Source organism: Monodon monoceros, unplaced genomic scaffold, assembly GCF_005190385.1.
Source record: "Monodon monoceros isolate NGI ecotype Baffin Bay Population unplaced genomic scaffold, NGI_Narwhal_1 Super_Scaffold_5, whole genome shotgun sequence".
NCBI classification, from domain to species: Eukaryota; Metazoa; Chordata; class Mammalia; order Artiodactyla; family Monodontidae; genus Monodon; species Monodon monoceros.
Genome location: NW_021703782.1, coordinates 28,434,043 through 28,447,887, shown reverse-complemented (window position 1 = coordinate 28,447,887; position 13,845 = coordinate 28,434,043). Strand labels below are relative to the sequence as shown.

The following is a 13,845-nucleotide window of genomic DNA, read 5'->3' as shown; positions in this document are numbered from 1 at the left end:
AGACTTTGATTGTTTATGAAGAAAGTCAGAGTTTGCCATTCTCATATGGTCCAGAGCCATAAACAGGGACATCAACCTCTTTCAGCCAGGCCCCGACAGCCATCCCCAAAACAGGAACCCACTGAGACAGCATTCCCCCTGCTTCTGCCTTAGCTTTCTTCACTCACCTCGGGAAATTTCTTTTTCTGCACATATTCTGTGGTGGCAGCATCAAAATACTTGGCATAGCCCTCATTGAGGCTGTAAATCTTTCCTTTGTTTTTAATCTTGACATCTTTTTCCACCAGGACAAATTCACCAAGAGCCTAGAAAGGTGAAAAGAAACACCAGGAAGAAGAGAGATACCAGGAAACAGAAGCCAACAGCACACACCAACAACCAGAGAACAGTAGATGTGGGTCTGCTAAAAGAACCCTGGGGTTTGCCGGGTCCTCTGCAGCCCGCCTAGTGATGTTTTTATGAGTTGTATAAAGAACAGTGACAATATGGAGCCTGCACAGGCAGCTCAAGCAGTGATATAACAAGACATAAAATAATTCAAAGGAAAAAGAGGGAAAATTTCCTTTGTAACTTTCACCGTAGCTAGGTTACTCATTTGTAAAGAACCTAGCCTTATTTATCCCCCAAGTTCTCACCCCTGGTTAATTCCTAATGTTTTCAGGAAGATTTGGGCCATCAACAATGAGAGGAAAGAGTTACTCAAATGGGATTTGTCATGAAGGTGGGGGGTGCGGTTAGACCACTAATTTGTGGTCCAGTTATTTTTCTTTAATTTACTTATCCTGTATTTCCTATAATGTTTTTGCCATCCTCTTCCACATTCAGTTCAGCTTTTTTTTTGGGGGGGGGGGCGGGCCGCATGGTGAGGCACGTGGGATCTTAGTTCCCCAACCAGGGATCGAACCTGTGCTCCCTGCATCGGAAGCGTGGAGTCTTAACCACTGGACCGCCAGGGAAGTCCCCAGTTATTTTGTTTATCTTAACGACTCAATGTTGGAAACCATTCAAAGTCCCTTGTATCCCAACTACTCTTATATGGGTAAAGAGAAATCCCTTCAGTCAGAAATTGTATTCGCTCAGCATGAGGAACAGTTGATAAAAAAATGTTTTTTAAATCCTCAGAGTTAGAGTGCCGACAGTCTCATCCCTAGGAATGTAATTAGCTAGCTGCAGATTCACTTTGAAAGGCTGGATGTCTCTCTAAGTCACTAGGAAGAAAATCAGACCCTGGAAATCTAATCAGTTTTGATTCAACTTTGAAGACTCAGAAAATAAAAATCCCCCAAGATGACAGCTCACAGCTAGAAGGCTCCGAATGAACGTCTACAACACTCCCACAAAAAGACAAGGCCACACTGACCGTGTCTGAAATAAGACAAAGATGAGGATACTCAAATGCAAAATCAACTCCACACGCCTCTCTTCTGCCAAATGTGAGTGATGAGTGCTTCTTTACCAATGACTCTCTACCCTCACTTTAACTTCCCACCTCCTACATACAAACCGAGATACGCCATCAATCATTGTACCCACATCTAGACAACACCCAATCCAGAACTGACCCTCTCTTTCTCAAATACTCCTTAGAATCATCAAGCAAAACCCCAAGTGCTATAATAAGCCCAAGCCAACCCCCTCTTAGCACGATGCCTCCCGGTTCCTCCAGAGTGCCTTCTCCCTTGCTACTAAACCAGCTTCTTATGTTGTGGGGAAGTACTTGATGGTCTCTGGGTCATGAGCTTTAATCACTTGTTCTGGACATCTGTTGCTTTGGAGCAGCTCAGCATGGAGTTCCACGTCCTAAAAGTACCCGAGCTTCCTTTGAATAATTAACTTTTTTCATTGGATGCCAGTCTAAGAAGACTCTAAGCTGGGCCTCCTCTAGCCCAAGGTCAGGCAACTGACTGAGCTTAACAAATTACATACCCCTTCCTGGCATTTGAAACCTGAGGAGAGACACAGCATCAGGGGTGGTGTCCACACCAGACAGGCTGTCCTGTGGGACCGTTCCTGTGAATCCTGCTTCCCAGACCTGCCCATCTCTAGCCTGGGGCCTGAGCTTTCCCCTTAATACAGTAAGTCCTTTACTTAGTTTAGCCAGGATCCTTTTCTTTTTGTTTATCAGCAAAGATCAAAGACAGATACTGTTGTCTAAATAATGTCTTCTCTTATTTATCCACCCCAGGGGCTGTGGGTGTAGACACTCAGGCCCCTGGAGAGTTGTTCCCTATTGTGGGATGGAGGAACTGGCTGTGGAGCCTTACTCTAACCTGGAAAATAAATGTCTTTTTCTGACTGTGTGATCACTGGCACCCACTGAATATTAAAAAGGCCTCCCACAGGGCTTCCCTGGTGGCGCAGTGGTTGAGAGTCCGCCTGCCGATGCAGGGGACACGGGCTCGTGCCCCAGTCAGGGAAGATCCCACATGCCACGGAGCGGCTGGGCCCGTGAGCCATGGCCGCTGAGCCCGCGTGTCCGGAGCCTGTGCTCCGCAACGGGAGAGGCCACAGCAGTGAGAGGCCCACGTACTGCAAAAAAAAACAAAAAAAAACGAAAAGGGCCTCCCACAGCTTTGAGAAGAGGGTACCTGATTATCAGGCACCATATCCTTGTCACCCAGAAATGATATCTGCTATTTGTAAACAAATGCCTTGTCATTGTGGCTTATACCACAGTTGAGAGTTTGGTTAACGTGAGGCGGTCCCTCCACGCCTGAACAAAATGTATGCTCTGACAAAATCAAATTACCAGCCCTGCAAAGTCACAGAACAGGCAGGCTCTTAGTTGCCCCACCAAGGAACTCTGGCCAGTGAGGCCCTGCCTGAGTAAACTGCTGGCCACCCTCTATGGTTTTCTACCTGTGACAATTGCCATAAGCTGCTTCAACTTGAAGTCAACCTTTCAAACTGGTCCTCAGCTTCATACACTGGGTCCTTGCTCAAGTGTCCTTTGTAGTAGGGCGATGTGATCCAAAGGGTTTTCAGGCTAATAAAGAGAGCTCAGCAGAGACCATGCTATGGTTCGTCTCTTCTTTCTCATGTGTAATCAAACTGTCTGGCCTACCTGTATCCAGACTGGGCCCCCCTATCGTGACCGAAGGTGGAAAGTATGAGCTGTGTCTCTAGAATCCTTCAGCTGGCCCCCTGAGCCAAAGGCACCTCCCTACTACCCGTAGAACCACTTCAGAATGTTCTTGGAGATATTTTGCTTGTAATCGAGAGAGTTTATTCAAAATTGTCTGGTATAATAGTTAAACACAAAACTGCCTGTGAATTGGTGTGCCAAGGCCACTTCCTCTGTGTGTGCGTTTATGTGTGTTTATGTGTGTGTGTTGTGGGGGGTGGGTAGGGGAGGAGTCCCACACATACTGTTAAGGGAACCACTGACAGAAACCGCCCGCCCTGGTCAGGTACCATAGTAACCACCTGCATGAGTTATCTTACAACAGGAGGTCCTGGTAAGGAACATGGAACTAATAAGCTACCTCCAACCGGAAGAATTCAGTAAAGGTCAAAAGGAGAGAGGAGACCCCAGTCCATATATATATCCTACCAACCTCCCAGAATCCTTCTTGCTGGAATCCTTCTTGGCTGAGCGATGCAGGTACCACCAGGAAGGACCCTCAGTCAGATGACGGGTCAGAGACAACCCCGAAACTAATCCCATTACCATAAAACCCAAGACTGTGAGCCACGTGGCAGAGCAGTTCTCCTGGGTTCCCTTCCCCTGCTGCTCTCCGCCTGGGCGCTCCTTCCCAATAGTCTCTTGCTTTGTGAGCACGTGTCCCCTTGGACAATTCATTTCCAAATGTTAGACAAGAGCCCATTCTTGGGCCCTGGAAGGGCTCCCCTCTCCTGCAACAATTCAACCAAGCAATTCTCGGACACCAGCAGTGTGTCTGAAATTCAACTCAATTCTGACACTATCTACACAGAGATAGCATCAAATTCTACAAGTTAAGGGTTCAGTCCTAGAAGTCCGCCCTCTCCCGAAGTGGGGACACTTCAGACGCCAGTTTCAAACCCAGGTTGTCACCTATAACTCTGACCGGCCATAAATCAGAGGTTCCCAGGATGAAACCAAGCAGGGCCCTGTGGGGCTCCCAGGCATAGAGGCCTTTCTGTCCCCCATTTCTTGCAGGCAAGACTCCAGCCTCCATGACTTTCCCTGAGTTCCAAAGGGCAGATTTGAATAGTTGCTAATTAAGAGAGGAGTAGCCATGAAACCACCTAAGGTAAGATAAAAGGGACTAGAGAAGCTCATCAAGATTAGGAGACCTGACCACCTGAGACCCTGCACAACCCTAATCTTGTCAGCAACCCCACCCTTTTGAAACTTGGCAGAAGAAAGAATGCAAGACTGTTATTGCCTTGATCCTTATCACGTACCTCTGACCATGAGCCCAGACTATATGACCTCTCCCTGTTCCCCAGGGAGCGGGGCACAGTTCTTGAGGCGCTAGCCTACTGTGTTCCCTCTTTGCCTGGCAAAGAAATAAAGCTTTCTTTCTTCTCCACAACTCTGTCTCCATATTTCTGTTCAGTATCAGTACGCAGGAAAGCCAAGATTTTGGCATCGAGGACCTCTTTCTCAGGTCAGTTAATTTGCTACAGTGGCTCCCAGAACTCAAAGAAGCATTTTACTTACTAGATAACTGGTTTCTTATAAAAGTCTATAACTCAGGAACAGCCAAATGGAAGAGATGCACAGGGAAGTGGTGAAGAGCTCCACTGCCCTCTCCGGGCTCACCACTCTCCTCAGTCTCAACCCAGAAGCTCTCTGAACCCAGTCCTTTGGGTTTTTATGGAGGCTTCATTATACAGGCATTATAGGCATGATTGATTAAATCGTTTGCAATTGATTCAACCTCCAGTCCCTTTCCCCTCCTCAGAGGCCAGGGGGTGAGACTGAAAGTCCCAACCCTCTAATCATGTGGTTGGGTCCATTGGAAACCAGCCCCCATCTTTAGGAGCCTTCCAAAAGTCACCTCATTACCATAACAAAAGACCCCTTCAGCACTTAGGAAATTCCAAGGGTTTTGGGAGCTGTGAGCCAGGAACCATGGATGAATAACAAATATATGAGGAATATATTTTGGTCATCTTGAAACCGTGCACCTCAGATTGGACCTTGAACCCCTGTGCCAGAACTCGAACACAGCCTAAACCCAGATTGGGACTTGAACCCACACTGCTAGGACTCAAACCTGGCCAAAACTCAGTCTTCCAACCGAGATCCCACACCTGGTTTCAGGACTTAATGAAGATCATGTTCTTGATGTCTCACTGCAGAAAGAATTCAGTGAGACACAAAGTGATAGGTAAGAAGTGGATTTATTTAGAGAGAAAGACACTCCACAGACAGTGTGGGCCATCTCAAAAGGTGAAAAAGGAACGAGGGTATGGGGCTGTCAGTTTTTATAGGGGTGGGTAATTTCATAGGCTAATGAGTGGGAGGAGTATTCCAGCTATTTCAGGAAGGGGGGGATTTCCAGGAATTGGGCCACCGCCCACTTTTTTATCCTTATGGTCGGCTTTGGAACTGTCATGGCACCTGTGGGTGTGTCATTTAGCTTGCTGATGTGTTACAGTGAGCATATACTGAGGCTCAAGGTCTAGTGGAAGTCGACTTGTCCGCCATCTTGGACCCATTTGGTTCTAATCAGTTTAAGTCATGTCCTCAGGCTGTGTCATTATTTCAAAGGTCGTGCGCGCCCTGCCCCCTTCCCTCTTGTTTCAATCTGAATGATCAAATTTATTTATTTCTTATAAATCACAATTATCACAGCCTGAGTGTGACTCTTGGCTCCACTGCTACTAGCATGACCTTGGGCAAGTTACCTACCCTCTCTGTGCCTCACTTTCCTCGTCTGAAAATGAGAATAATAGTAGGACCTACCCTCACAGGGCCGCTGTGAGGCTTAAATGCATTAATATATGCAAGTTGCTTAGAACAGATACCTATCCACCACTTAATAAGCACTGTCTAACTGTCAGCTACTATTCTGAGAGTATTATTGTAGCAGGGAAGAGCTAAATCAGACTCCATGTTCGATCTGTTTCTTTGACTTTAACCTTTGCTTTTGTTCCTTTTGTTATTATAATCATACATAATGGCCTGCCACAGGGAACCCTTACCCTGTGCCTGAATGTTAAACTAAAGTGCCTTTGCTCAGCTCACTGGGAGATAATCTGACCCTGACCACCTGTGAATGGCTGCAGAAAAGAAGAAATTAACACATCACCTCCCGATGTTGGCCAAGACAGGCAAAACTAATGGCCTCTTTACTTCACTTCCTCACCTCCTCCCAGTCTCTGTTCTATAAATGAAACTAGCATCCAGACCCCAGTAAGATGGTTTTTTGGGGACCCTAAACTGCCATCTTCTTGGTCTGCCGGCTTTCCAAATAAAGTCGCTATTCCTTGCCTCAACACCTTGTCTCCAAATTTATTGGCTGTCGTGCGGCAAGCAGAACAAGCTTGGGCTCAGTAACATTATTTGTGAACTACAGATTCCTGCTTCTATGAAAATGAGAAATTAGAGCATCAGTAAACCGACACAGCAATGCGTTTTGCTCTGATGGGTTTATATGTGAAAAATTTAGACTTTAAAATGTACCAGATGGACTTCCCTGGTGGTGCAGTGGTTAAGAATCTGCCTGCCAATGCAAGGGGACACGGGTTCAAGCCCTGGTCCAGGAAGATCCCACATGCCGCGGAGCAACTAAGCCCGTGCACCACAACTACTAAGCCTGAACTCTAGAGCCTGCAAGCCACAACTACTGAGCCCACGTGACACAACTACTGAAGCCTGTGCGCCTAGAGCCCATGCTCCGCAACAAGAGAAGCCACAGCAATGAGAAGCCCACGCACCGCAGCAAAGAGCAGCCCCCACTCGCCACAACTAGAGAAAGCCCACATGCAGCAACGAAGACCCAACGCAGCCAAAAATAAATAAATAAATAATTTTTAAAAATAATAAATAAATAAATAAAATTTTTTAAAGATAAAAGATACCAGATTTCCATACTATAAAGTTTAGTTTTAAAAATAAATAAATAAATAAATAAATAAATAAAAATTTTAAAAAACAAAAGATACCAGATTTCCATACTATAAAGTTTAGTTTAACTGTTTTGAAATTTGTAACCCTCTTCCCTCCACTCACATGTGAAACAGGTAAGAAGCGGGCAGGACACAACCTTTAAAAGAATGACAGAGCCATTGAGGACACAACAAAAACTGGTTAGAATCAATTAGGCTCAAGATGGCAGAAGACTTGACTTCCAGTGGACCTTGAGCCTCTTATATACGCTCAATGTAATACACCAGCATATGCTAAATGACACACCTACCAGCACCATAACAGTTCCAAGGGTGACCATAAAAGACCAAAAAGTGGGCAGTGGCCCAATTCCTGGAAATTTCTGCCCCTTCCCCAAAATAGTAGGAATAACCCTCCCACTCGTTAGCCTATGAAATTACTCAGCCCATAAAAAGCTAACCACCCCATATTTCCAGGCCTCTTGCCTTCTGAGATGGCCCACACTCTGTCTGTGGAATATGTTTCTGCTTTGGCCACTCTCACTTTCCAAGACAACCCCATGTCCTGTGGCCATTCTTGCCTTTTGAGGCAGATTCTGTGTATGGAATGTGTATCTCTCTAAGTAAATCCACTTCTCACATATCACTTTGTCTCTCACTGAATTCTTTCTGCGATGAGACATAAAGAACCTGAGACCTGAGACCAGGTGTGTGATCTCAATTAAAAGACAGTTCAAGTCCCAATATGAGTTGTGTGGTTTCACATGCACCAGCATGTAAAATCCTGAAATGTTTGTCTAAAACGTTTGTTTGATCAGTGCATTATCTCCCTCCACTGCCTAGAATGGTATTTGGGGACACACTAGATGCTCAATAAACATTTGTAATTTCAAATTAAGTTGAAATACTGAACAATAGCTTTTGCTTCACAGAATACTGGAAATTTTGAAATGGACTTTGGTCAAAATTATTTGAGGGCTTCCCTGGTGGCACAGTGGTTGAGAGTCCCCCTGCCGATGCAGGAGACACGGGTTCGTGCCCCGGTCCAGGAAGATCCCACATGCCGCGGAGCGGCTGGGCCGGTGAGCCATGGCCGCTGAGCCTGCGCGTCCGGAGCCTGTGCTCCGCAACGGGAGAGGCCACAACAGTGAGAGGCCTGCGTACCGCAAAAGAAATATTTGAGTTTTCACAAGACCTGATTATATTTAGCAAAGTAGTTCACAAGTAATAAGCAAAGCCTCCAGCATTTAAAAGAGAAATTCTATAAGTTACACATCTTTTCCAAAATTTCCTGAACATTTTTAATGTACATTTGCCATGAAGGCTCACCCTTTATTTTTGAACTCTTGTGTCTTTATCCAATTACGTCGTCCTCCAAACAGCGTTATGCTATCATATTTTTCATCTACCCAGAGGTTGTGCTTCTTCCCCTTCTGCTACTGAGCATTTTCTCATTGTGGAAAGTGTGGAGAACAACACAGAATCTGATAAAATAGCTTTCTACCAGTCACTCCTCCCATTGGGAAGAACATGTGTATTAGGGGAAGTCCTCCAAACTGGTGTCCAGTAGGGTAGCCACTAGTCACATGTGGCTATTTAAGTTAATTAAAAAGAAATAAAATTTAGAAACCCAGTTTCTGAGTCACACTAACCACACAGCAAATGTTCAATGGTCACAGGAAGCTAGTAGCCACCGTAACAGACAGTATAGATTACAGAGCATAGCCATCATCACAGAAAGTTCTAGTGGATGGTGCTACTCTAAAGAATCCATGCTTCTGGCTGGAAATTGGCATCACCGGGATTCTTAAGTCATTGTATTCCCATAAACCAAAGAAGTTGAATGCATTTTTTGGTCATAAATTCCTTAAGAACAGGGCCTGAGTTGCTACAACTGACTTTGTAGAACTCCTCAAATGCCCTCACTTGAACAGAGGTTCTTAAATGTTTTTAGATGATTCTGTTGGCTCTCCAAACTAGACTCTCTGGCCCCAAAAGCAAGTATTAGGAATGACTAGGAAATTATCTCAGAGGACAGGAATTAAAGCACAAAGGCCCATACCGCCTTATTGGGTACCTACTGGGTCAAGCATGAAGAGGTCCACTCCTTGCCCAGTGGAAAGAGCCACCAGTGTTGCACTTCCATAGAGTGCATAGCCTGCGGCTACAATGTTGCGGCCAGGCTGCAGGGCATCCTTTTCAGAAGGCTCATCCTCTGAGGTCTGCAAAAGAGAAAAGGGAAACATTACTGTCTCTGGAGAGAACCCTTTGCCAGAGGCCTGCATTTCAGATCTACTTGAACCACTGAAGGAAACGCAGTTCTAGAATTTCAAACCACAACAAATGCACCTGGAGGAAACGCGTTGCCATGTTAATGAATGGTTCTAGCTGAACCATTGCAAAGGCCATTCTTGGACTTCTCCCTGTTTTCTGAACGTATTTGTCTCCATCCTGCCAAGAACAGCACCCCAAAGTGCTAAAACTACACCTTCTCTTAAAAATCATAACCCATGCTCCTTGATAATTATAACGACCAAGGTCATTGAGCTCTGATTTTGTGCAGTACCTCATTCTATATACACAACAGCACTCCAAGGTAGATACCATTATGACCTCCATCGTTCAGATGAAGAACTCAGAGCCTGAGCGACTGGATAACTCACCCAACATCAAGAGGAGCTGGAGTCAACCCAGGCAGCTGGGCCCAGAGCTCGTCACCGTCCATGCGCTGCCGCTTGAAGACACTGCCCCTGTCTGTCCCCAAGTCTACAGTTCTGGACGTTTTCTTGAGGAAGCCTCTCCCTTTGGCTAGCAGCGCTAACAGTGACAATGGGAATGGGAATTCAGAGAGACAGGGCAAGGCAGGCATGCTGACGAAGGAAGAGCGAATGTCCTTGATGGAGGGGCAGAGCCACACCTGAGACTGGATTTGACAACCTACTTTTCCAGGTATCTCTTGAAGGGCTCGTCCCTCCCTACTTCCTTGTGCTCAAAAAGGCAAGGAGGGACTTCCCTGGTGGTGCAGTGGTTAGGATTCCGGCCTTACACTGCCGTGGCCCGGGTTCAATCTCTGGTTGGGGAACTGAGATCCCGCAAGCCGTGCGGCGCAGCCAAAAAAAATAATAAAAAATAAAGTTTTACCTTTAAACCTGTAATCTATTTTGAGATGATTTTGGTATAAAGTATAAAGTTTAGGTTGAGTTCTTTTTTTTCCCTCTGTGGATATACAGTTGCTCCAGCATTAATTGTTGAGAAGACTCCTTCTTCCATTGAATTGTTTTCACAACTTTGTCAAAAGCTGTTAGCCATAAATTGTGTGAAACCATTTTTGGGTTCTCTGTTCTGTTCCATTGAACATGTGTCTATCCCTCTGTTAATATCATATAGTCTTAACTTTTAGAATAACCGTATCTATATCTACAAAATATCTTGCCAGGATTTTGAGAGAAATTGAGTCAAACCTATACATATATCAGTTTGGGGAGAATTAACATCCTTTACAATGTTGAGTCTTCCAACCCATGAACATGGTATGTTTCTCCATACAAGACATATTATTTGATTACTTTCATCAGTAATTACTGGAAGAATTACTATTCCTTTTTTTTTTTGAGTAACTGTAAATTGTATCATATTCTAAAGTTTAGTTACCATATGTTTATTGCTGATATATAGAAATCCAATTGATTTTTGTACGTTAATTTTGTATCCTGTGACCTTGCTGAACTCACTTCTTAGTTCTAGGAAGCCGGCTTTGGTTTTGGTGTTTGTAGATTCCTTAGGAGTTCTCTAAATGGACCGTTCTATCGACAGTTTTTCATTCCAATCTGTATGGTTTTATTTCTTTTTCTGGTCTCACTGCCCCGCCTAGCTCTTTCAGCATTATGTTGAATAACAGTGGTGAGATTGGACATCTTTCCCTTGTTCTTGATTTTAGAGAAAAAGCATTTTGTCTTTCACTGTTAAATATAATGTTAGCTGTTGTCTTTCTATAGATGTTCTTTATCAAGTTGAGGGAAGTTTCCCCTCTATTTCTTGCTTCCTGAGAGTTTTTGTTTGTTTTGTTTTGTTTTATAACTGAGTGTTGAGTTTTGTCAAATGGTTATTCTTCATTGATGGACATGGTTCTATGATTTTTCTTCTTTAAGCTTGTTGATGTGGTGGATTACACTGACTGATTTTTGAATATTGAACCAACTTTCCATCACTGGAGTAAACCCACTTACTCATGGTATATAATTCTTTTTATGCATTGTTGAATTTTATTTGTTAATATTATGTTGAAGATTTTGCATCTATTCATGAGAGATATTGGTCTGTAGTTTTCCTTTCTGCACTGTCTTCATCTGGTTTTGGTATCTGCGTAATGCTGGCTTTAGAAAATAGACTGGGAAGTATTCCTTTCCCTTCTCTTTTCTAGAAGAGATTGAATCATCTTTAATCATTTGGTATAATTCTCCAGTGAAACCATCTGGGCCTAGAGATCTCTCTTTTGAACTCTATTTTCTTAGTAATTATAGGGCTGTTCAAATTATCTGTTTCATACTGAGTGAGTAATAGTAGTGTGCTTTTTAAAGAATTGGTCTACTTCATCTAAGTTATCAAATTTATGTGTGTAGAGTTAGTTACAGTATTATATTATCGTTTGATGTCTCCAAATGTTTTAAAATATCAGAACGACTCTGAGATGAAAAATCTAGTGCATAAACATGTGTTTCTCTGATTATTTTCCCAAGAGAAATTCCAAATAATAAAAGTATTGGGTAAAATACTTTTGATGCATACTGAAAAGTTGCCATGCAGAATCTGATAAACATAAGATAGTATTGTCTTTTCAACTTGGCCAATGTGATAGGTGCAAAAAAAGACATCTGCTTTAATTTCCATTTTGTATAATTAATAAAGTAAATTTATATATATTTATTGACCATTTTTATTTCTTATTTTGTAAGTTGCCTGTTTGATGTCATTGCCTATTTTTCTATCGGGGTACTCATCTTCTTATTTTTAATTTTAATAGCTTTTTATATATGAAAGATATAAATACCTTGTATGTTACAAACATTTTTCCTCAATTGTCATCTGCCTTTTAATTTTATTTATAGTGTCTTTTTTTGGAAAGTTGATTATTTTTCTTTTAATTGAGGTATAAATTACATATAGCAAAGCACACAAATCTTAACTATACAGTTTGATGAATTTTTACATATATATAGTACATACTGATGTAACTACTAAGATCAATTTATAGAATATTTCCAGCCACCTAGCAGTTTCTCTTATACCCTCTTTCGTCACTATCACCTCCCCCAAGGTAACCTCTATTCTGGCCTTTATCATCTGGACATCAAAAGAATAATTAGCTTTGACTGTTTTGGAACTTCTTATAAATGAAATTACAAAGCATGTGTTCTTTTGTATCTCGCTTATGTTTCACAACATATGTCTTTGTGATTTTATCTGTGTTGTTGCACATAGCAATAGTTTGTTCTTTTGCATTGCTATGTAGCTTTTTGTCGTGTGACTATATCACAGTTTATTTATCCATTCTTATGTTGATACATTTTTTGGTTTTTTTCAGTTTGGGTCTTTTATGAATAATTTGTATACATCTTTTGGCAAACACAGGCACCCATTTATCCTGGGTGCACTCCAGGAGTGGACTTGCTGGGCCATAGTGTATCAGTATATGTTTAATACTAGCAGGTGCTATCAAGTTTTTCTGAAGTGTTTGTATCATTTTCTACTCCCACCGCCAATATATTAGGATTCCAGTTTCTTCATCTACAGTTGCTATGGTTAGTCTTTTTAATTTTAGCCACTCTGGTTGGGGGCGGGTGGTAAATGATGTCTCAGTGCTGTTTCCATGTCCATTTCCCTGATGACTAATGATGTTGAGCATCTCTCATGTGCTTATTAACAAGCTGGGGAAAAAAATCTCTTTTTTGAAGTTCCTGTTCAAGTCTTTTGCCCATTCCTTTGATAAGATTGACAGTATTTTTTATTGATTTGTAGGAGTTCTTTATTTATTCTGTATATGAGTTCTCTGTTGGATGTATGCATTGAAAATTTTTCCATCCGTCTGTAGTTGCCTTTTTACTCTCTTAATGTTGTCTTTTTTTAAAATTAATTTTTATTAGAGTATAGTTGATTTACAATGTTGCGTTACTTTCTGCTGTACAGCAAAGTGAATCACTTATACATATATCCACTCTTTTTTAGATTCCATTCCCATATCAGTCATTATTGAGTATTGAGTAGAGTTCCCTGTGCTATATAGCAGGTTCTTATTAGTTATCTATTTTATATATAGTAGTGTGTATATGTCAATCCCAATCTCCCAATTTACCCCTCCCTCCCCTTCCCCCTTGGTAACCATAAGTGTGTTTTCTATATCTGTGATCCTATTTCTGTTTTGTAAATAGGTTCATTTGTACCATTATTTTAGATTCCACATATAAGCGATATCATATATTTATTTTTGTCTGACTTACTTCACTCAGTATGACAATCTCTAGGTCCATCCTTAATGTTGTCTTTTGATGAACAAAAGTTCTTAGTTTCAATGAAGCCCAGTTTACTAGCCTTTTCCTTCATGGTTAGTACTTTTTATGTCCTGTTTAAAAAATCTTTACCTTCCCCAAAGGCATGAAGATATTCTCCTGTGGTTTTTTTTCTAGGAGATTTATAGCTTTACTTTTTACAGGGAAGTCTCTGGTCTTTAATTAATCTTTGTGTATGGTGTGAAGTAGGAGTCAAGTTCATTTTTTCTCATACCGATATTCACCTGGACCAGCATCA

General features: G+C 42.3%; 1 protein-coding gene across 1 annotated transcript in view; it reads right to left on the bottom strand.

The window, feature by feature from the left end:
- FBP2 (fructose-bisphosphatase 2) overlaps positions 1-13,845 on the bottom strand; it is a 35,334-nt gene that overhangs the window by 8,274 nt on the left and 13,215 nt on the right. Inside the window, exons 4-5 of the mRNA XM_029203079.1 lie at positions 9,126-9,266; positions 168-305 (exon numbers count right to left, since the gene is read on the bottom strand). Coding sequence (XP_029058912.1) covers positions 168-305; positions 9,126-9,266 — 279 coding nt within the window. The remainder of the gene's footprint in view (positions 1-167; positions 306-9,125; positions 9,267-13,845) is intronic.